The sequence below is a fragment of the Colossoma macropomum genome, unplaced genomic scaffold, assembly GCF_904425465.1.
Source record: "Colossoma macropomum unplaced genomic scaffold, Colossoma_macropomum, whole genome shotgun sequence".
NCBI lineage: Eukaryota > Metazoa > Chordata > Actinopteri > Characiformes > Serrasalmidae > Colossoma > Colossoma macropomum.
This window is the reverse complement of record NW_023494792.1, coordinates 36426373-36450369: the sequence shown is the minus strand read 5'-3', so window position 1 is coordinate 36450369 and position 23997 is coordinate 36426373. Positions and strand designations below refer to the sequence as shown.

General features: G+C 40.7%; 1 protein-coding gene across 1 annotated transcript; it reads right to left on the bottom strand.

The window, feature by feature from the left end:
- Positions 1-913: 913 nt before the first annotated feature.
- Positions 914-23655, bottom strand: aebp2 (AE binding protein 2). The gene is made up of 8 exons (XM_036577025.1): positions 23024-23655; positions 15763-15973; positions 13930-14037; positions 12148-12334; positions 11906-12030; positions 8693-8760; positions 4664-4777; positions 914-1750 (listed from the first exon to the last, which is right to left on the bottom strand). The coding sequence occupies exons 1-8, from the start codon at positions 23548-23550 to the stop codon at positions 1738-1740; spliced, it is 1353 nt and encodes a 450-aa protein (XP_036432918.1). The 5' UTR covers positions 23551-23655; the 3' UTR covers positions 914-1737.
- Positions 23656-23997: the final 342 nt, after the last annotated feature.

Below are 23997 nucleotides of genomic sequence, written 5' to 3'. Positions count from 1 at the left end.
ACACGACACACACACACATCAAGACATCATATATATGGTCTTAACAACAAATCATTAGTCAGTAAATTAGCACAAATTAAACAAATAGACAAAAAAACTTTGGATGGGATGAAATAGCTTTTGCCTTTGATTTCGTTAAATGTTGAAGTTGCGGGTAAACTTGTCGACAGTCTTATACAGAAAGAAGAGTCAATATTGTTCCACTCAGCACTGATAGCATCTAACAGTTGAAAAACATGATCAGGCTGAAACCATTTGGCTATATTTTTTCCACAGATTGTGTGTGCATATATTAAAAATAAATAACTCTCTCTCTTTATATAGATAGATAGATCGATAGACAGACAGACAGATAGACAGAGACAGAGAGACAGTGGTTTTTTTTTTTGTCATTCAAAACTTTTCATATAACATTGGAGCTAAATGTACTGTAGTATTTTGAACGTGATATTCAAGAACGTGATATTCAAGAACGTGAAATTCAAGGAAAGCAAAATGCTACCATCGCTGCTGGCAAACCATGTGTACCAGACAGGTATCTATGGCAGCTCTTTAAAAGTGGACAGTAATGGTCCTCTGGTCTTTGCAGAGGGCTGGCCAGGGCAGCTGTCGCTGAGCCGTGGCCTCTGGCAGGCTCTTCATCAAGCCCCTCCTACCCAGCGCCTGCAAATCTGGGCCGACAGAAATGACTCCCAGATGCCCCTGGCCTCTGCATTCCCAATAAACAAGAGTCCTGTGTCAGAACCAGGAGATTTTTTACAGGCTGGTCTCAGTGCTAACACTAGACCTGCGCACAATGAACGTCACTGGATTCACTCAGAGATCGCTGCCTTTCGGAGCTAAGCAGCACACCAAACTCAGCGTGAGACACACATGCAAACAAACACACAAAACAATGATACCAAAACGTACATCATTTTTTTGCTTTACTACAAAGACAAAGTTAGGATCCAACAGTACAGTGGGCTGGGGTTCTCCATGAACTATAGAACACCACCATTATCAATCTAAAAGCTTTTCTATATAAGTCTAAAATGCTAGTGTTAGCTGTAGCACCATTCATTTGAGATGTATGCATGGTCCTTGGCTTGTAAATAGCTTGAGTAGAGGTCACATACAAAGAGCACACACATTAAGATTAACATCATCCTTATCTATTATCATCAGAGTGCGATGCAGCAGTACGAGACAACAGCTGGACTGAGAATGGGATCACTATATCTAGTCTTTGACAGTCTTATTTTAAAAAATTAGCTAATCATCTAATTATTCCATCATTCTGTACAGTAAGCTTGTGGAATATTACAACTATCTACAGTACAGTAAAATTTTGCAGTACAAAAATATATTACAAATCTCCAGGAAATCTCCAGGGATATTTACATGGGCGCTTTCTCAACAAACTTGTCTACAAGACTTCTATAAAGCTCAAAAGGAGGGCTGTGGACGACGGGAGGTTCATTCTTGAGGTGGTATAAGAAAAAAAGAGGAGTCTTCCAAGAAAAAGTCAAGCACCACATGGTTTGCTGTTGTGTGATTTTTTTTTCCTCTTCCACGGATGAAAGCACATTTAAATTTCACTGCATGCGTGGGCAGACTTTGAGCATTAACAAAGAAAAAAAAGACAAAAAGAGCTGATGGGTCAAGTAGGAGCCTTAAAAAAAATCCTCTAAAGATCCATTCGTCCACTTCAGTTGGGGAACGTCAGCAGGCGATGACAAAGGAGCTCCTCCACTTCTACAAAAACATCCTGAAAACAAGCAAAACATACATCTCAGTCAGGCAAACAAATGCGCTTACACACACAAAGGGACATGAAGTAAGTGGCATGTTTAAAGCAAATGTGAGGATCAGTAAACGAGGTGAAGAACACGGGTCATATATTCCAGGCTAAGCTAAGCCTCTACAGATGTCTGTGGAGCTCTCTAGGCTTTCTTCCGTAGCGCATGTTTCATTGTGGGCTGTGTGGGAAGCAGGGAGCTGCATGTAATCATTAACACGCACTGATACACACTCTTCCACCCACAAAAAAGCATGCCTTGACCAACATACTCAAAATGCCTTGCATTCCAAAGCAACCAAAGGTCATGTAGACAGGCCACATTAACAAACTCCTCACAAAGCACAAATAAGAAAGAACAGGGGATTATACAGTTAATCACAGCCCTGCTTGTACAAGATCACAATGGATACAGCAAAGAAGCATAATGACCACTCCAGATCTATTTGTTTAAAACAAAAAGTGATCACTTTTCTTGCTCTCTAACTTGAGAGATAAATAGTATTTAGTATGTTGTTCATGCAGAAATATGTGAACTCTAATCAGAAACTCACCTGTCAACTGTCTACTAGTTTGCTACTAGACAGCAGGGTAAACAAATACTGCTACATGTACCAGTGTCATATACTAGCCTTATCCAGCTTGAAACATTAAGTAAGAGCTGCTCGACACAACCTCCTGATTACTTAGCTTAATTATTTAATCATGTTCTGTTTGCCCAGTGATAAACTCATATCCTCTGATTAATGGACTACTGCTGTTACTTGCAGTGACTGGTGCCATCTGGTGGAGAAATCACTATATAACTTGTGAGCCTAGAGTCCAGAAGAAACTGGAATTGGTGTTGTGCATTTCATTATATTATCAGCCTTTTCAGAGAAAGCTTGGGTTAGGTGAAAACTAAGGAGGGGGATTAAGCCTAGCAACTGAACATGGAAAAAAAAAAAACTAAATGTAAGATACTAAAAAATGAGAGGCTAAAAACTGGGGAGATATGCAGTAAATAACTGTCGCCACCTGTACAAAAAGTGAATTCTACTCAAGGAATATTTGAATAAAGCCCTTGTCAAAAGTTTGCTAAATAACTTGCTATGCTATAGGCTCCTAGCTAAACTGACAACTTGTCTGGGTTACCTCACTCTTCTTCAGCAAGTTGCCAACCCCTGTATCATTTCTGTTTAAATAATGTTAGCCATTTCATTTCTTTGGTCCCTGTTCAACCACAAGCCTGTACTGGGAAAAAAGTTGCTTAATGGTAACTGTAAATTTACATAATTCAAATGTACACATGAACGAAATAATGACACATCAACAATTACTGTGTGTAAGAACTTAATTTAACCTGCTTAATATAAGCTGATCTGAGGTACACTTTGAATCAGGACATTTTTCAGCGTATTATCAGTGTGCAGCACTCATATCTGTGTGAGGTAAAGATAAATGCTAGCTAGCTATAGCCTGTTTTCTTGTTATCAGGATATGCTTATGTGTCAGTCACATTTTGACAGCCAAGCTGAATGACTGAATGGAAACAGAGAGTTTAGATTACAATAAGCGATCAGTGGAATGAGGAGCATGTTGTGGAATGAGTATGTTAGCTGTTGTCCCAACTTTAAAAAGTAAATTGATGGAAAATGATCCAAATTTTATGTAAAAACTACGTTATTTCACAAATATCACGACTATATTGTAGAAGCTTGTCTGTGTAGTTGGTCTTCGGTAATGCTTGGAATACAATGTTTATTTGGTATAACCAAGACAGCAAATTAAGCTGAGCCAATTACAGCGCTCAAAAGTTTTGGGACACTCTCAGAATATATGTCTTGTTTATTTATTACTTTTCAAGCCAAAGTCATCATTTATTCTTTTGTTTCCATCAGAAAAGATACAACAACCAGCAATAATGACCAGATTCACTAACTGAAACTCAAAATGACCCCAAATTGATTCAAAATGTAAGAAAGGCCAATAAAAGTACTCAAACATAGGTGAGACAAACAGCGCCTCTTCCCTTTATGTGTGTTAACATTTAGCATATCATTTAGGTCAGTATGTCCTTTAGCTTAGATGATAGCTTAAAATCTTCTAGGCATGGAGTGCAAGAGTTTGCACAACGAATGCTTAGTCAGGCTTGCTGGATTTTCTCTCTTGGATGGTCAGTGTGTGGCAGGTTTTAACACTTCCTGTCTCTTTTCATCTCTTCAGTGCATTTTTCATGCTTGATTTTGGAATTATAAAGTAGACAATATTTTTGACAGTCATATATTTGACAATTCGACGCACATTTCAAGTTTTCTGAAGCAATGTCATTCAGAATGTTACTGAAATTAAGTCAGGTGTGTGCTGTCCAGAAGTAGCATGGTAGTAGAACATGTGCATTTGGATAAGTATCCCAACATCTGTATTGAAGTAAAATGGAGATTAGGTGAAAGCTTTCCAGTTTGTTGGTTGATTAAGTTCTAATACAGCTGAAATATTGTACTTTTGAATATGGTAAAGCACAATCTCCCTAATACATAAAAAAATAAAAATAAAAATAAAAAAAAATGATTGTGTTCCAAGACTACTTTTGAACACGGCATGTTTTCTCAGACTTAAGACGTGATCACCAAATTTCACACTTGATCTCCCAACAATAAGACCAAACTTTAGATGGCTATGCCACCTGGGAGCCTTTTGGGCGCTCTTTGTAATTAACATTAAAGTAGTGAGTGCTCAACTTGAGGTAAATTGTCATAATGAGGATATCATATCATATATATCGCCCACCCTGACGGATTTGAAGAGGTCCTGTGCTTGACAAAGTCTCTTTTTTATAGGGACACTAATGAAGTGTATTAGCCCAAAGACCAAAATTAGCAAGGCATCTTTGCTATCCTTGACCTGTAGATATTGGGGTCCAGTAGCACAGCTGTGTCCTGGGGCAGTTGGGAGAGGTGCACCACTTTGGTCTTCATCTGTGGCCGGTCGCTCTCGCTCACCCATGAATCTGGCAGTCTGTACAGAGAAGGAGGAGAGAAAAGGAGGAGCTTTATATACGGAAAGTCTAACATCAGAGGACACGGCTTCAGAGTGCCTCACTCACGGCCATTAGGCCACAAGAGCAAACAGCAGCAGTTAAAAGGTCTTGTATGGGCTACAAATAAATGCTACTCTCATGCCCTCTACATACATGCGGCTTTTAACACCAAATGATCTTTTGCACACTATACAACAGCAGATTTCATGAATATTGTTCACAACCCATCACAGGACCCTACATAGGATCATTTCACTTATATCACATGTATCAGGATCCAGTCTTCGTGGGCCAAAACACGGCATATTTCAGCACAACGCCTCATTAAACACACCTGATTCAGCTCTTCAGCTAATGAGCAAGCCGAATTCATGAACTGAATTCAGAGCGTTAGATGAGGGTAAACGCTAATCTCTGCAGCACTTTGGGCCAGAAGGTCACCAGTTTGACATGCCTGCTTTATATTATAAAACATATCGAAAGTGAAATCAAGTGAACACACACACCAAATAATTCACTCTATAAGCAGTACACTGTAGTAGTTATAGAGTTGCCTGAATAAAAGCAATGGCTTGCTGCACTTAAAATCGAACTGAAATGTCTATAAAGACAAAAAGCAGCAAACAAGGCAATGGCAGATCGGATAACTGGATTGGAAGTGTAACGGAAAATGAAGTGGTCGTTTAGAAAAGTCATGGAGAGCATTAGGAATTTGATTGGCCTTAACACAATGACAGTTAGAATTAGTGTTTTTCACTGTTGCGCAAGTAACGTTCCCAACTCGAGTCAAAACAGCTATTTAGATTTTCTCATAATTGCTTGTGGGGTCCCTCTGGTGGCTCTTGTCCCTGAGCACACACTCATAAAAAACATTGGATGATCCAGGGCCTGGAGAGAAGAGATGGGCTTTGAGACCGATTTAAGTATGAAAGAGAATTAGACTACCAGACTTAGTGGAGGAAAAGAATTCCACAAACAAGGAGCAAATCCTGAAAACGCTTGAGTGCCGAAACTATGAAGACTGAATGGAGGAACGGTTAGTAAATCAGCTGAAGACAGTGAGTATGGGTGGAGTGATGGGGAAGGAGAAGATCAGACAAGGAGCTTTGTAAGTGAGCAGAAGAGTTTTTAAATGAATGCTGCACATTACAGGAAGCCAGTGGAGATCATGAAGAATAGGTGTAATGTGGTTGTGAGTGAGAGAACGAGTGAGAAAACAAGCAGCAGAGTTCTGAAGCTTGGGAAGGGAGGAAGAGCTAACGCCTGCAAGGAGAGAATTACAACAGTCCAAACGACCATACAGCATGTACAAGAGATGTGGCAGCAGAAAGAGAGAGGAATGGTGGAATTTTCACTACTGCACACGTGAAAAAAAAGTTACCAGTAGAGCTGATGGTGGCACTGAATGAGAAAGTCAAGAATGCGCTTAGAGTGACTTACAATTGTGTTAGAAGGATTGCCGTATGATTCTTTCTGGCACACTACAGGGTTAGAAAAAGGGTCTAGGTAAAATATCATACCCTTCTAACATTCATGAGCTACCAAAAGGTCCTTAAGGTGTCCTTAAGAGTCCAATAGTGTACCTTGAAGAGCACAACTTCAAGTACAAAAATAAAATGCAATACCTGAAGTCAAAATGAGGCGAGTCAATACAGCTTAAAAAATATAACTGCTATAGAAAACAGAACAGTTATGTTCCTTGAAGACTGAAGGTACTGAAGACATACCCTTGTGGGTACCACCCCAGTGTCAGCGTTTGTACTCTGAAAGGTGCAGTTTCTGAGAGTTTAGTAGTAGTGCCTGGACAGAGAACCGAAGCCCAGCCTCTCATGTGGACCAGCGGTGTTCTTTACTACGTTATCCAACAACTTTTACCAAAGCCACTCCTGACAGAAGTCAGTGGAACAAGAAGCCTCACCACCAGCTTATGCACTAGGAAAGCTTCTCAATGTCCAATCTGTCTTACAAATAGGCTTAATACACATGATAATTGTAATTAAATAGTGATATATTAATACTTGGCCCTCTATGTATCTGTTTTCTTACATCAAGACTTGGACATGAGGCCGGCTCAGTATCTAGCTCGGCTAGCGCACTCAAGTCCAAAATTAGACCATTCCTCACATTGTAACGAACAACTGGAGCATCTGCGATGGCTCTAGATGTGGATTAGAACAGAGATTTGGTTTCTGCCCATTTTACATCAGAAGATGACTGACCTAATTCCTCACAACTTGCAGAATCACTTGGTGTTGAAGATTTGTACGAAAGCACAAAATTAAGTGAAACGTTTTGTAGTGTAGGTTAAGCCTTCCACATGTTAGTGTATAAAACTTTAGGAGCCCCATGTCTCGGTCCAACTTCCTTGACAAACATTCCACAGAGAGATTATTAGAAACAAGGGGCTTTTTTAACCTTATTCCACAAAGGAGTGTTGTTTTTCTTGTTCTGGTGACCCAGAAATCTGTGTTTTATACACAATCCCCCAGGACTCAAACTTTCTCAGGGTTATCACAGAGCTGCCAGCCCTTCTTCCAGCTACGAATTGATGTGTGTCTCAGAATAGCAGCTCCCAAGAGAAATGGATTTCACTCTCTCTCCCTCTGTCACACACAACCACCAATCTACTGGAACATATGAGAGTCATATCTTATCAAGATATCAATATAACTATGACTAGGCTGTTCACACTACATGCAGGTCAGTTATGCAACAGTATCTGTATCTAGTTCGGTGAATTAAATAAATAGGAAATTTAGGCAAACATACAGAAATGCCACAGCTCTGTGGGCAACTCAATGAATCACAATCAATTAAAATCACAGTGCCATGAACAAAGGTTGACTTGGCACAAATGTACTTTACTCAGCGAGGACTTTAAAGGGTAAAAAAATAATTCAAATACAATAACTATGACAGAACCAATGAAAACATTTATACTGGGTATTACTCGCATCCCTACATGTAAGGTAAAGCCTCCCAAACAACTCCAGTTGAATGTAATTTAGGAGTCATTAATGGTGACACGTTGAAAAGGTCATCTTGACTTTGCTTTGGAAACAACGAGAAAGAAGATAATGCTTCCCTTTAAAAGGTATTTGAGGAAAAGCAGGGCCTTGGACAAACATCAAAGATGTGTGCCTTCAGAACATGAAAGAGAGAGATGGTGGATGTTGCATTAAATGGGCAAAAGGGCCCTCTCTCCATTAGAGCGGACATTAAACATGGGCTTTTACCATGCATGAGGATCAGTGCCTAATCTGAAAGGTCCTTTCCTCAAGCACAAGAGGGGAGAGAGAGAGAGAGAGAGAGAGAGAGAGAGAGAGAGAGAGAGAGAGAGAGAGAGAGAGAGAGAGAGAGAGAGAGCGAGAGAGAGAGAGAGAATATGTTTATTAAATAATTGTGCTAAAAGTAAAAGAAACTGTATGTGCATGGCAGAAGTTGGCTGACCAGCAACTTGCTTAATTACATCTCCTTTTATCAACACCCTTTATCCATTTCATCCGGCCCACTTACCACTGAACAAGTCCTGTGGTGTAGGGGTGGGGGGAAAATCAATTCTTAGATGCATCGCGATGCGGACGTGAACGATTCTGAATCAATTCACAGTGATCCACCACCTAAATACTATCTGCTCTGTCGTGGTCCTATGGGGGTCCTAATCATTGAAGAACAGTGTGAAAAGGTACTAACAAAGTATGCAGAGAAACAGATGGACTACAGTCTGTATTTGTAGAACCACAAAGTGCACCTATGTGTTAAGTGGAGCTGATAAAATGGACAATGAGTGTAGATACAAGGAGATATACATATAGAGATACACACACACACACACACACACACACACACACACACACAAACACCAACCAAAGGGGACTGCAGTCAGTACTCACATGTCCTCTGGGGTCCAGTGGAGCAGTACCTTCACCTTTCCAGAATCTTCCTTCCGCCTTGCAATAACCTGAGACATGAATGAAAAGTGTGGGCCAAGCTTGTTAAATAACTGGTCAGTCTTGCAATCTTGCAATACTACATTCACTTTTATTGTGCAGAACTATAGCCAGCATCGAATGTAAGTGTCTTTATGTATTTGTGGAGGTGGGGAGATATTTAAGAAGAACTTGGCAGCATCTCTGCATGTAAAAAGCAGGACACAGCCACTAACTTGAACAACCTAATCAATGGAAACATGGTAACACCACTGGCTAATATTACATCATTCAGTAACTAGACTGCATTGGGGCTAGAACATCAAACAGTATGTTGAGGGGACAGTGATGTCTTCACTGCACAGCAATGTCAATTGAGTCAGAGTAGGTGTGTAATAATGCATCAGTGCATTGTGATGCATCGATCTAGCAACTCAAGTGCATCAGTGCTGCAATAACAGAACCGACTACAATCAATTATAATAACATTCAAAAAAATGCACACATCATTTGTCCAAAGGGAAAAGTTGGTGCTATTCCCAGACTATTGAAAAGAACTTGGTGTATTGTTATTATATATACTCTACTACTGCGTAAATAGTTCCTTCAGTCAATAATATATTTTTTATATACTTCTGAACCATAGCAAGAGAATCAAATTAAAATGCAGATTTCAAACATAGATTTTTAAAATTTAAAGAATCAATCTAATTAAATTGTAAGGTTAAAGATTTTCACCCATACATCAGAGAGATGACTTGTCATAGTCCACGAAGTGTATAGGATGTAATACAAGTCATAAAATTAAAGTATTATTTGGTAGTGCTGTGTGATATATAGTCAATACCAGGATATCATGATATTGGCATAGCAGGAGCTTTTCGGTTTTAAGAATACTATTGGCAATGTATCCCCTAGATGATAAGCTTCATGTCCATGATATTAGACCCATTATCTATCTATAAAATAATAACCATGATATAATGCCTCTAAAATACTGGTGTCCCTGTGGCCAAGCAATTACATTTTTTTAAATTCTATTTTGTGCACTTTCCTCATGTTATCCAGAATATGATATTTAACTGCAGTCTATGTCAATTGAGCTGTGCTTGAAACCATTTTGACTGAACAATTTAAAGCTGTACTATCTAATTATTTTTGTTAATATATTAAAAAGTAGCATTACTGGGTCAGGAGAAAAAAAATATGGTGTGCGTGCGCTGCTGCAAATCATGCTGCTTAACTAATGATTTACAAGTCAGAGGTGTCAGGTCGGATTACAGAGTTTTCGGATGATGTCAGACATCTTTATGTATTACCGTCACACACACAGGCTCTAAAAGAAGATCTGGTTCAATGTAAAAATTAACATTATACTGATGAAGATATGATGACAACAGTAGATAGTTCACTTGCATCCTTGGAAGACGTGCTTCACCAAGTTTTTGCAGAGTTCTCCTTGAAAAATCTTTCAACATGCTCGATTTATCTGTACAGGTCCAAAGCACAATCCACTTTATAAAATGTTCTTCCTCACATTGTGTGTAATTAGTCATTTCCACCAGAGAGGTGGACTCATTGGGGGGGTACCCCTCCCTGTTTTGGAACTTTCCCCAAAGGTAAGAACATATGCTAATATGACTAGGTAAAAAAGAGCATTTGAAAGGCTCAGTGAATAGTCCAGCAGTTTAAGAATGTTTCTCCATGCATAACTGCAAAGAAAAATTTTTGGATTTCACCAACTAAAGTCCATAACATTATTAAAAGATTCAGAGAATTGGGAGAAATCACTGTGCATAAAGGGCAAGGCCAAAAAATGATATTGAACGCTAATAACCTTTGATCCTTTAGACAGCACAGCATTAAAACCCAAGACGCTTCAGTAACAAACTTAACCACAAAGCGGGAGTCACATCAACAATATCCAGAATACAGAAGAATATCCACCGACTTTTCTGGGCTAAAGCTCATCTGAGATGGACTAATGCAAGGTGGAAAAGTGTGCTGTGGTCTGATAAGTCCACCTTTCAAATTGTTTTTGGCAATAACTGATGTCATGTTCTCCGGGCCACAGAGAAATTATTCAATTCCAATTGTCACCAAGGCAAAGGTCAAAAGTCAGTGTCTGTCATGATGTGTGGGTGTGTTACAACAGTGTGGCTTTGTAGTAAGAGAGTGTAGCTGCTAGACAGGCCTGCCTGCAGTCTAGACTGTCACCTTTTAAAACGTGTGGCGCATTATGAAGCGCAACAAAGAGACCTCAGACTGTTGAGCAACTGAAGAGCTACATCAAGCAAAAATGGGAAAAGAATTTCACTTCCACAACTGCAACACCTGGTGTCTTCAGCGCCCAAACGATTACTGAATGTTGTTAAAAGGAAAAATGATGTAACACAATGCTGAACTTGCTTCTGTTCTGTCTTTATTGGAACATGTTACAGGCATAAAATTTAGAATAAGCTGATATATATAATAAAAAAAAGATAAAAAAAAACAGTTTTGTACTTGTTTTCAATTGAATTCGTATAAAAAAAGGATTTGTAAATACCTGCTGGCTGTTTTTAATTACATTTTTCCCACTGTCCTATTTTTTCGAAGTGTTTACATTGTTTGTACCTTGAAAAAAACTGAACCTGTACAGTACCCTTTTTTGACAGTGTGGAATTTATGGTCAACCATCAAAATCACCACATAAAATCAAACTACAGTGGCCATTTTTTCCTGTCACATTTAAAGGTTTTGGTTTAAAGTTTGGTGTCATACACTTAGCTGAGGTAGGCCAGTACTTATCGGCTTGATTTGGTCCACAGAGAATACTTCCTTAAGTGCCTCAATTCTTTAGGAAAAAAAGGATGCAAACTCCTTTCCCACATATGACTACATATTCGACGGTCAATTCCCATGGGATTAATATAACCCGAGATTATTTATACGGCCCATTTTATAGTAAGTAAAAGCCACCACAATCACTGCAGATGTGTTATTGATTAAACATATTAAAACACGGCTAAAATAACAGACATTCTGGTATTGATAACATTTATGCACCTCCCCATGTAAAATTAGTCCCATTCAAATAATACTTAAAACAGCTCGTAGCAGACATACAGTACAGAAAAAAGAAGCGTGTGTATTAGTGCTGCCCTCTACTGCTTGGATTATGTACTGCAGACTTACCGTGCTGTGAAACACCACACTGTGGCCTTTGCCCTGGCTCTCAATGTGGGTTGCCAGATTGAGACAGATAGCACGGTGACGGATGGCATCCATGGTCTGTGCGTCAAAGAAGTCATGTGGCCGAGCTGAGAAGAGGCAGAGTTAAAACACAGGCACATGAAATCCAGAACTTGAAATAGCATCTAACAGAGAAATAGGACAGGGGCTGGAGGGGGCAGTTGGGTGGGGACAGTGATACATACGTAATGACCTCCTGCGTTTGTTCTTTAGCTTCCTGCGCTTGTTGATGCCTGCTTTAGAAGGTGACTCTTCCTTCAGCTTAGCTTGGCTTGACAGTTTGGATGAGTTCTGTGAACTAAAGTGGGTGGGCACATGGCGTGCTAGCCCCCCCTGGGAGGCAAAAGTGGCATTGCAACCTCCGACTACACACTGAAAAAAAACAGAGACAGTGTAATTAATAACAAAATGGGACAATGAAGACAATAAAAAATAAAAATGCCATTATTCTCTCAGTTTTTAAAATATTTTAATAGTTTACAGATTTCCTGATGTCAGAGACAAAACAAGATCCTTACTGTACAGTATGGGTCCTTCCACATATTTATAAACTTAAACATGATTACTGATATACCAGATGATTTTTACATATCAGGTGGTGATTACCATATGATGTGAAGATGAAGATGTCTAGTATGAGAATAAAATACTACACATTTTAGTATTGTGGCTAGAGCTGGGCCATATGGCCAAAAATGTTATCACGATAAACAAAATTCATATCGTTCGATATCGATACATATCGCGATAAATGTCAAATCATTATTTTATTTTAAAGGCAGATTTTTGCTCCTGGGTGGTTATTTGCTGTTTTCCTTTACGGTCGGAACACGACAGTCACCAAACAGTGGAACATTTCACAAATGTGTCATGGGAGAGTGGGAGAGAGTGTCTGCTGAGCTGTTTTTACCAGCTGGAAAAGCATGGCTATTTTGTAATAGTCATAATTTAAGAAAATTTTTAGCTGGTGCCGAGCGCTCGGCTACCCCTGTATTCAGACACCAGCTAGACGACTGGATTTCTCTATACTATTGTAGTAGTTTAAGTGGTGAACCGCAAAATAACAAACACGAGACAAACGGAGTCCTGAAAGCGGTGCTTTTGTGCCGTGTTTGATCTACAGTATCATCAATTCTCCGTGTTGTGGAGTGACGGAGCGCTGCTTCAAGTTAGCCTGCTGATAAAAACAGCTAGCCTGGAAAGATAGCACTCTCCTGCTCTCCAATGCCTCACAGCTTCCTCAGTGTACTGTCGTTTAAATAAGGGCTGTAACTCACATTAACCCACTTCTTTCTTTCACTTTCGTTGCTTGTGAATGCACTAATACTAAAATATGACTGCCCGAGCGCTGTAACAGCGCTGTAGTTGTGAGGATTGTGATTTAACACCAATAAAGCTGGTTAGGATGTACAGAAAGGTGAGTTCACCATAGGACAGTATAGTTACACCACTGATCTCATCACTCGGTCACAGGAGAACAGATCGCCGGTCGCTCCACTCAAACAGGGACTGTATAACTCCGCGTTTCAGCCGTTGCTAAAGTATATTTGGCGACCCTTTTTTTACTCGTGGCCCCCTCCCTCTCTAATCATGTAGAAAAACTCGGAAGTGCGCCCTCTCCTGGCGACAGCAGAGTAGTGTCGCTTTCCTTGCAGTAGAAAACGCCACCAAGGTTTTCACTAAAACGTGGAAGTGTGAGAACGGCGTATTATATCGGACATTTATCGAACATGTCTTGTCGCTCTATCGAGGAAAAGTTATATCGCGATAATTATCGTTATCGTTTAATCGCCCAGCCCTAATTGTGGCATATCAAATTTCAAACTTAATTGGTTAAGTCCAATATATCAGGGTATTTTGCAACAAATCACATCTAAATACCTTTTAACATGCAAAATGTAAGGTAAGGTGCATCGGTTTTGTGCTGTGTGACTGTGTGTGCATGCCAGTTTGAGGCACAATCGTACCTTGAAAGGTTTGTCCCCACTGTGAGACAGCATGTGTCTCTGGAGCCAGCTCTGGCTGGTGGAAGGAGTGTTATACACTTTGCAGCCCTTCCACAGACAGACAAACACCTGCCACAGAGAACACATTCACTCGTACAATGTAACAAATCATGTTAGGCTGCCGTATCTACCAAGACACTACGCAAGCTTTAGTTTAACTCAGAACGCTTAATTAAGATTCAGCAGATTGTGGGTGAGATGTTGTTGGTTTTAGTTTCTATAGCAATCACACATAACCAAAACAGATTAAGAGAGAGTGAAGAGGAACTACAGAAGCTAGAAATTCAGGCCGCAAGTATTACACAATTTTCTAAACTTTAGATATGAGTACAAGGCATGTAAAACATCCTGAGGGGAAGAAAAGTCACTACATAATTTCTATATGACTAATAATCCTACTTAACAATTTACAAATAATACAAGCTCATCTGCCTTTTCTCAAACGTTAAATTACTTTATAGTCATAAATAAAAGAAACTGTAAATGTCCTCTTGCTGCCTTGTTTGTTTGTTCACCCCACTATACTAAACAGCATTGCTATGTTTGAACAGATGCAGAAACAGAAATAAGCTCCCACTGTAACTTTAATAGTTAGAAAGATTTTGTCTTTATGCCACTCCAGCACCAGTCACTTAATTTCATTCACTCAGATTTGAGTCTTTATTCTCCAAACTTGCCTCAGTGCAGCATCAGTGGGCTGGAATTGCTGGTGGTTTAGGCTTCTCTCTCAGCTAAGTTTAGCCACTGGTGTGACAAGGATAGAAATTAAAAGTATCTTAAGCTAACAGCTGTAAACACAAAAAAACAGATTTAGGGTTTGATTTTTATGGACAAAAAAAAATAAATGAACACACGTATCTCATATTGAATCTAGAACTGAGACTGCAATACTGCATTTTTTCCCCCTTTGATTTTTTGCATTGTGTGGAGACGTTAAAATCAGGCTAATCAATCGGAGCCGCACTGTCGCGGTTATTATCAAATTTAAGGAATATTTGATCAACACGCATACGGTTCATCACAGAACACTTACAAACCATGCTCTTCAACATAGTTAGCTAACCGTGCTCTGGGCCACAGAACAGTTCAATGGGACAATGCAATGACGTGGCTATTCACTGATTGGTTCTATGTTTACATCTGTATTGTGCAAAAATTAAACCTGTTCGATGGTGTTTGGATCTGTAGTCTCCTAGCTAGGCTAGTGTTAACCGGCTTCTCTAGCCTCGCTAGCTCATCATCATGTAACCGGTGCTCTGCTGCTTTGAGTGTTATAGAAAACTCACGTGCTCATGTCTGAGAAAGCAAAGTCGAATGACTGGTGTTAGAGTGACAGAACGCAGAAATCAACCCTATTCCTAGCCTTTTGAGCTGTAGCCTGCAGGGCTAGGCTAACACTAGTGTAACATTAGTTAGCAGGCTAAAGGCTCCCCCTCAAATAAAGACTCTGAGAACACAAAATCAAGTGACAGCTGGAAACGAACGCGTTACTGAGCAACTCGTATGTGTAGTTTTATATAGTATTTCCTGGTTCTGATTTATCAACACAGCAGATGGAAAAAGAAACCGAAAACGGTCTCCTAAGTCCACACCAGCACAGAACGGCGCTGTACAGCCCTGGGAACCATTTGGTTCGACAGTGGAAAAAAGGCCTCTGATAATGTTTAGAGTTCCAGCTTCTTAAGGGCTAAGCCTTTATCACTGAAGTGTTTTGGCCAAACGGTCAAACTTAGTTTACATATCCTGGAACCTTTTTGGCATGCTGACATGAAGAGACAGGAACGCGAGACTGACCCCTCCACGTTGGCCGTCCACATGGACTCCACGGATGTGTTCTGCAAGGTCCGGGCTGTTGGTGAAGAGCAGTGGACATTGGTCCCAACAACACGGGTACGATGAGCCTTTGGCAGACTGCGCAGCTGCCCCTCCATGGCCATTCATCATGGCTGGCGTGGAGCGTCCACTGGATGCAGTGCTCTCCATGTCCATCAGAGTGCTGCTGATACTGAAACACACAGAAAGACAGAGGGACACTACAGATTGAGCACTGTAAATCACACACAGGTCTACGTGCATCGTTGGAGCAGTATGGGGGGTGAGTCGTTCATTCTTGGGAAGCATACTGTATGGCAAATTACGAAAATTAATAACTAATAGCATTCCTAGACAACTATGAAATTGTCACATTACATTTACACTGCATTTTCAGTGTTTCCCCTGGAGAATTCTGCTGCAGTAAAACTACATATTATATTTAGGTCATATGCTGATGTGATTATAGCTCTAACCTGCCCAATTCTAGCACTTTTGGAGTGCTTTTAGCAAGAAACCCAAGGAGTGAGTCATTTACACCTAGATGGCATGACAGAAATATAAAACAATATTATTCAACATTTATTATTGTTCTGTTTTAGCTTGTATCATTGGTAACAATAAAGTAAAACGTTGTGTTTAAATAAAGTTTTCCTAATTTTTTTAATTCCTTTGGGCTTCTTTGTGATGACAAGAAACAAATTATATAAGCTTTGAGCAAGAACGTCTTGGCCCTCCAGAAAGGAGGGGGGGGGGTCTCCTTTTCTACTGCCCAAAAACCATCTTGTTATATTCTTGTCCACTGATCCAGTGGACTCAGTCGGTTTAAAGTATGTCATCTGACATGATCGGGTGATACGTTTTTGCTGTTTTGATTCATTGTTTCACCAAGTTGAGACGCTTGCAACTGTTATGACTGAGTTGCAGGACGCTTTGCATTATACGATGCAAGTTCAATTTAATTTCATGTAGTATTCACGGAAGCCAGCCTCATTTTGGTTGTGCAACCAGTATGAAGTCCTCTCTGAAAACTGATCTTAGCTATAAACCGACTGAGCAGTTAAAACCATCATAGTAAAGACCTGTTGGTGCAAACGGCCCCTGGATGAGAATTAAGTGTGTAATCCTATTGTACTATCTACAACATACGCACACACAAAAGTCCAGCAAGAGCAACCAAGCAGTAACAAAAAAGAAATATACGGAAACAAATTTAAATTACAGGGTATTTTTAACGAACTGTGCCACTTACAACTGCGGCACTCGCCATGTTCTTTCACAATACATAAGTGTTTGCACAGTTAACAGGTCCAAAGCAGACAACTCCCGCCAAACTCTGGCACACTCAGGCCTGTAACACTCCATCTTTCTGCAGAGCATGTGCAGCTGTGGAGCGTCCCAGTGAAAAAAAGAATGGCTCCTGGCCTCTCTCCGAGACAAAGACATGTCAACAAAGTACCATGAAAGCAAATGAATCGGTGAATAGGCCATCAGGGGGCTCCGCTGTCCCTCTTCAGCTGCTATTCACTCACACACACACACAGGTTTGAAGTGAGGGCAGAATAAGACTGCCTTGCACACAGCTCCAGAAGCTTCCATCTGTCGCTTCCTTTTCAAACTTGACTGCACACATCCATGAGAGACAATGCACCAGGCTGTGCCTTAGCGCAAGGGGTGGGATAATAATAGAGGCTGCTTCAGGACACTTGTCCCTTCTACACACACACACACAAACAAAAAAACATAAAACTACACAAAGATGAGAGCTAAAGTTAGCCTGAAACTGGATACACTGAATGTTTCTGAACCTTCTGTCTTTCCATCAGGACCCAGGACTAAACATAAAAAGTGTTCACTCAAAACGTAAAGGATTTGGATTTATGGGTAAATTTCACTGGTTTCATTAGGGATGGTGTTCTAAATCTGCAACACTTTCACGTACTTCTAGTTTGTAAGTAAAGTATTGCAAACCACGTAACTGCTTCCACTAAAAATGAACAATTCAGCTTTCAGTATTGACCCATACTCTGAATTCATCTATCAGAATCGTTATCGGGAGAGGAAAAGTGAGACTAGCGCATCTCTACTCAAGCAAACTAAATGTGTTCAATTACGTAGCGTCATGTACCAAGGCTCTTCATAAGAAACAAACGTTTTATTAACCAAACTAGGCCTGTGCCATAAGAGTCCTCTTATTTAGATAACCATGGATAAACTGGGTTGGGGGGAAAAATTACCGGACCATTTAGTCCCGTAATTTTCTGTCAGTGGCTCATAATAAAGCGGGTGTGGGAGAAACAAATAGATACCCTGCGAGTGGGTCTTAATCTTTGTCAAATAAAAGCGCAGTTCAGTTGTGATATACCGCAGTGCGGTTGTCATATACTGTCATCTTTAATTTGGCCACACTGTAATTAATCTACAAAGACAGGATAGGACTGCGAATGTTGAGAACTTTACCATTTGAAAGTTTGTGGCTGCATATCTTATCCCTTCACCTTCTTCTCTGAAGTCATTTTGCCTTAGAAAAGACGTTTTACCTGACGAACAGAAGCTAAGACGTTTTTACTCATGCTGTTCCTGAGACCAAAGCAGTTTTTCAGCCTGAAACCTCACGCTGTGGTGTGATGTCCTTAAATGTCCTGGCTGCAGCAGACCATGTTTAACCAGCACAGCTGCATTTTTACAACATGTTAGGTATAATAAATGTGTTATTAATGTAGGATATAGAAGTTATTTACATGTGGGAATACTGCATACTGTTGTCTTGCTATAGTATGCATAAAATAAATCAATAAACAAACAAACAAGCCTTTTTGTTCTGTTAGTTTTTTTTGGCACTGGGGGCTGTTACCATGGTAACTCGATAAACCGTCACCGGGCACAGGCGTAAATTAAACATGAAAGCTAACCATTTCAGACAGAAACAAAGTGCCAACTAAAACCATCCCTATATGAACTGTAGTATCCCATACATTCAATATCAGCAACAGTTCACTAATTTTCCATCTTTCCCCTTCGATCTCACGTTGCTGGAACCAAAACGTGTGAACTTCTGACAGCGTCCGGGCTTTAACTGTTACCAGACTCTGCTACCAGCTCTAATGGTCTGAAACGTAGCCTAGAAATCAGATGCTCTTTCTACAGAATGCAGTCAGCAGCAGCTTAGGCCACTCTGTGGTCTGTAACATGCCCTCGTAGCTTTGATTATGGGATAGGGCTGGCGTGCACGTGTGGACAACATGTCCACAGAGGCCAGACATGGCATTTGTTAGACATTAGCATGGCTCCTCTTCCTGCTCTCTCACTCTTTCTGCCATGCGCCTGCTTACAGCATTCATCCAACACACAGGTCTACACGATGATACCTCATCACTTTTGGGGCACTTGCTCACGTGATGAATCCCCTTAGAAGCGTTCATGGTGGTGTTCCTTGGAGGCACCCAACATGCAACCAACATTTTTTTTTCTGAATTCTGTTGAGGACCATTTTCCAATTTCAAAACAAAAAACGTAAAAAAAAATTGCAGATGTTAACTATTTAGAAACAGAAGTGAAAGACACTAGTCATTCGTGGTTAAAGGATATTATCTAAAACATTATGCTATGGAAGATGGGAACATCTGCACAGATTCACAAAATGTTCACAAGCAACTACTTTTATCTTCTAAATTAATGACCTATGCCTCAATAGTGATGGGAACGATACTCAAATATCTGTTTTGTTCTACAGTTTATAATATTTAAAAACACCACAGGTGTATTCTGAGATTTTCTTTAACAGTAAGACTTTCTGGATTCTGCTGTCTTTGACACAGCCGTTTATAAAGCCCTGATAAAAAAGAAAATAAATAATAGCAATAAGAAGCATATTTATTTAATAGTATGGAGTATTTAAGTGAGATGCGACAACACAAACACTACAAGCACATCACATGCATTTTTTACTTGGGTATCTAAACAGCATCAAGGATGAAAAGAGGATGATCAAATAGCAAAACACTTTCCAATGCCTATCCAGAAATCCTGAAATCAACAAGGAGTTAAAACAATTTCATCTGCCTTAGGTAGAGCTACAAGTTATATTTAACAATCCATTTACTACGGGTGACATAGCAGCAGGGGTGCCAAGTAATTACCAGTGGTGCTCTTTGTCTCTAAGGCAGTTTTCAGTACAATTCTCTGCATTATATGGGATGACATTGGCTGGAATGTTATTGCCATAAAGACAGCCACTTGTTTCTAGCACTGTCTTTTCACTGCTGGTGCAAAGGGCTGCTGGCTGACTGACAGCCAACAGAAGCGCAATTAACATTTAACAACCTTTCTAACTCATGTTGTCTCCTTGCCAGCAAAACTGGGAGCAGTTTTTGCATTCATTTAAGGGATGTCTACATAAGAACATTCACAGACATTTGGTCTGTTCTAATGTAACCAGGATCTACATCATAACTGGAGCCATTTCTCAAGCTCACAAAAAAATAGGTCATGATTTTTCACGAGCAACCGCAGGAAAATGGTGCATTGCATGCATTTCACATTTTCTGGGGTTTCAGGGTACAAAAAGGTTTTCAGCATATGACTACTAAAGATTATTTGACAAAATATTAACTCAGATTTAAATCATATTCAAAATCACTGTACTACAATGTACTACATAGAATTTACCATTTTAATAATAAAAAAATAGTATGGTCTAGGGCTAACAAATACTCACAAAAGCCATTCAAATAACTGCCACTTTTACCTATTTTATGAAACCATCTGCTTCTGTACATTATTTGTAGGCTGCTTCACACCTGCCTTGTTTGGTGCAGACCCATCAAACCTTTTCTTTAGCTCATCTTCTAGCAGCATGTCAGCGCCGTACTATCCGCATAACCTGCCTTTTTTAGCGTCCCAATTCTGAAAGACGGTCATATCGTTCTTGCAGCATGAGCTGCTACTACTAACGGCAGATGAGCACTAAAACAACAGCGAAGCAATGCCTTTAATTTTGGCACATGAATCAGGAAACGTACTGCATCAGCGATCTGAAAATGACAAACCAATCATAAAGAAGCAGACATCAACTATACTGTGATACATATTGACATTGAGCGTCTCTATTTTATTGTACAGTAGAACTTTTCTTGGCTCAAATGGTGGCAAATGAGAGAGTAAGAGAGCAGCCGCTATCCCTGCAAAATGTCTGACCAATAAACAAGCAGTAAAAAAGTACAAATGTCGCAAAAAAAGCTAATTCTGGTTAAGAACAAACTAGGTGTGAAAACAGCCTTGATCTGTCCAAGGGGAAACAAACTTATGTTTATCAAGCTAAAAGCTACCGAGTCACAAGTAGCATGCAGTAGCAGAATATCTAAAGAGAAAAGGATAATCTGCCTATACGACACGCCAACAACACTGATTTACGGTTAGCCTTTTTAACGTCATTAAATGTTCCTTTCCTGACAAAGCCACAGTGATATCTCAGCAATAGTCAGAGGTAGGACTGTCACGACTCTCCAGCGTTCCTATCTGTAACATAAGGATAAGCACGGCCTTATTCACGCAGTGCTTTTCCTGCTGCTCCAGATTGCTCCACTGCATTCATTTCCAGGAATATATGACAGTGTGCTGGATAGCAAGAAAGCAGGAAGAAACTTATTCAGACTGACCTGGGTGTTAAGACTAATATACCTGGGTTAAGTATGTGCTCAGGTATGAAGCCGTTTTCAGAGCTGCATATAACCTTGATCATAAAGAATCGCAAACATGGTCCCCCATGACAAGAGCTGACCAAAAAGCTGAACGGTGAAACACACTCAGCAGCCTGGTCAGCAGTGCTAAATCAAGGATGATTCCTCAGTTTCACATTTTATGCTACTTGCTATGACAATAATGTTCCAGTGATGTTTTCCCATGACCTTGTAGCAGTGTAATTTCATTAAAAGAATAAATAACAGCAAAATGCATTAATGAATAGTAATAATACAACAAGCTAATTAACAATACATAAAAACATACGTAACGCCTGTTTAGAGCCACATTTTTAGAATGCATTTTTTTTTTCGCAAAAGAGTGCCTCTATATTGTAATCTCCTCTCTTCTTTTACTTCTGTTTTAACTTAATAATAACGAGGTGTAGGCGTTTGATTAAAAAGACTGCTGTTAGTAAACGACATGAGCGAAGAACAACACTCATGTTGGATGAACTACACTTAACAGTGATAACAGCTATGATTCAATAGGACCTCTTAACTTCCATGGATGCAGAAGGTTCAGAAGGTTGATGGAATGCTTTTTGAAAAAGGTTCTAAATAGCACCAAAAAGGGTTCTTCTATTATTACAAGCTTGACATCGTAACAACAATAGAACCCTTTCCAAAAAGCTCCTATATAGAACTATATACACTTTCTCCACCAATCTGAAGAACCATTTCACCATGAAAAGAACCATTTAAATTGTTCCATACAGGACTCGTGGTTCTAAATAGAAGCACTGCCTTTACTAAAGAACCCCTGAAGAACCATCTTTGTTAAGTATGTAACGTAAAGGTCTAATGGCAATCTACAAACTGGGGCCTAAGATGTCCAGTGCTATGGTGCATGTAGGAAAATTACTTTTAACATGTATAGAAATGTAATTCTATTCTGATTGAGGGACTTATTTTTAAACATTTCTATCTGTTTACACTAGGAATGGTGACTAAATTCAGTAAATTATAAAGAGCTAAAAATAAGACCACACGGTTTTCTGTACCCTGGATGGGAGTCTGAGCGGTAAGGCGATTTGGCATAAAAAGTTTGAGAAACTGAAGATAAAAGCGATAATAATACGGTTTCCCCTCCTTTCCAGAGCGGAGATGTGGAACAACACGGAAAGCGAGACAATGCGGTGACAGTCGCTGCTCATCACGCGTTCTCTCCACTTCACGAGTGTGAGCTAACTAACTGGCACCGAGCAGCAGCAGCAGCAGCAACTAGCGAAGAGCAGCTGACCCGGAGAGAGAGAGAGAGAGAGAGAGAGTTAGTTCACACTGAGAACAACAAAAAGCGACAGCGGCGGACACGCCGGGCTCATGACCGAAACAGTCAGGTCCGCCGCATTTTACAGTGTCCGGTTTTTCATCCCTACACTGCACGCAGAGCCGTGGAGAACTGGCCTTTTCACAGTTACTGGCAGTGAATTAGCTTTACGTGAGACCAGTGATCAGTAGGCGGGCGCAGTTGCTCGTCAGCCCTGTTTGTCAAATGTACAAACCTGTCTTCTGAATCCATCCTGCTGAGCGGTTCTCCGTCCGAGGAGGACGACATCTCCACGCTGGCTCTCCTCTTGATCCCGCGGCCAGTTTTGTCCTGGCACTCTTCACCTTTGCTCGCGGCGCACTCGGCTGGTGAAGACACGCTCTCCTCTCTTTGTTCTTGCTTTAGCTCCCCCGTCACGTCTGCCGAGCACTCCGCACTGTCGGAGCTTTTCTGCTCGTGGCATTTCTTCAGCACCTCCTCCGACTCAGCGTCCATTTCTGCCTCCGTCTGACCCTCTCCTCCGCCTGACCCATCGCCGCTGGACGGGGTCTCCGCAGACTCGCCGGCCGCGGCCGCGGCTTCTTCTTCCCTCTCCCCTCCGTCGAGCTCGCAGTTCTCGTCCATTTTAACACTCTCGCTATCAACCGGTTCCTGATCCGGAGCGCGCAGGCCCTCGTCTTTCTCCTCGCCGTTTACCGCGCCGTTTTGGTCGCTGGCTTTGGCGGAGTCTTGTTCGGACGCATCGGAGGTCGCGGAGGCCATCCCTAACCGTGAGAGGTGTCTTGTGGGCGTCTAGGTTTAAAAGGATAGCGACCGAAGCCAATTTTGGGCACTTGTTCTCTCCTCGGCTAAAGCTACAAGCACACAACGAGAGGCTGAGCAGGGACGTGCGGGGCGGAGCCAGCGATGACGTAGCTCTCAGTGCCTCCACGTGTTTCCACTGCTTTAAACAGCGGCTCTAACGGGAGAAGTTTCGTGTACTGTGATGGCAGTCAGAAATAAAAACACAAATTATTGCCAAATGTGTACTTTCTATGGATAAATAGTATATTTATTTGAAGAGCCTAATTACATGAAAATGTGATTGGTTTGATGACTGTTCTCGCTTCATTCATCAGGACAGGGGTCACTAACCTTCCCGCAGAGGCAGGGGTGTTAGACGTGTAAATGAGCTCGAGGTGATGGAGAAGTTGAGGCACAGTTGAAGCT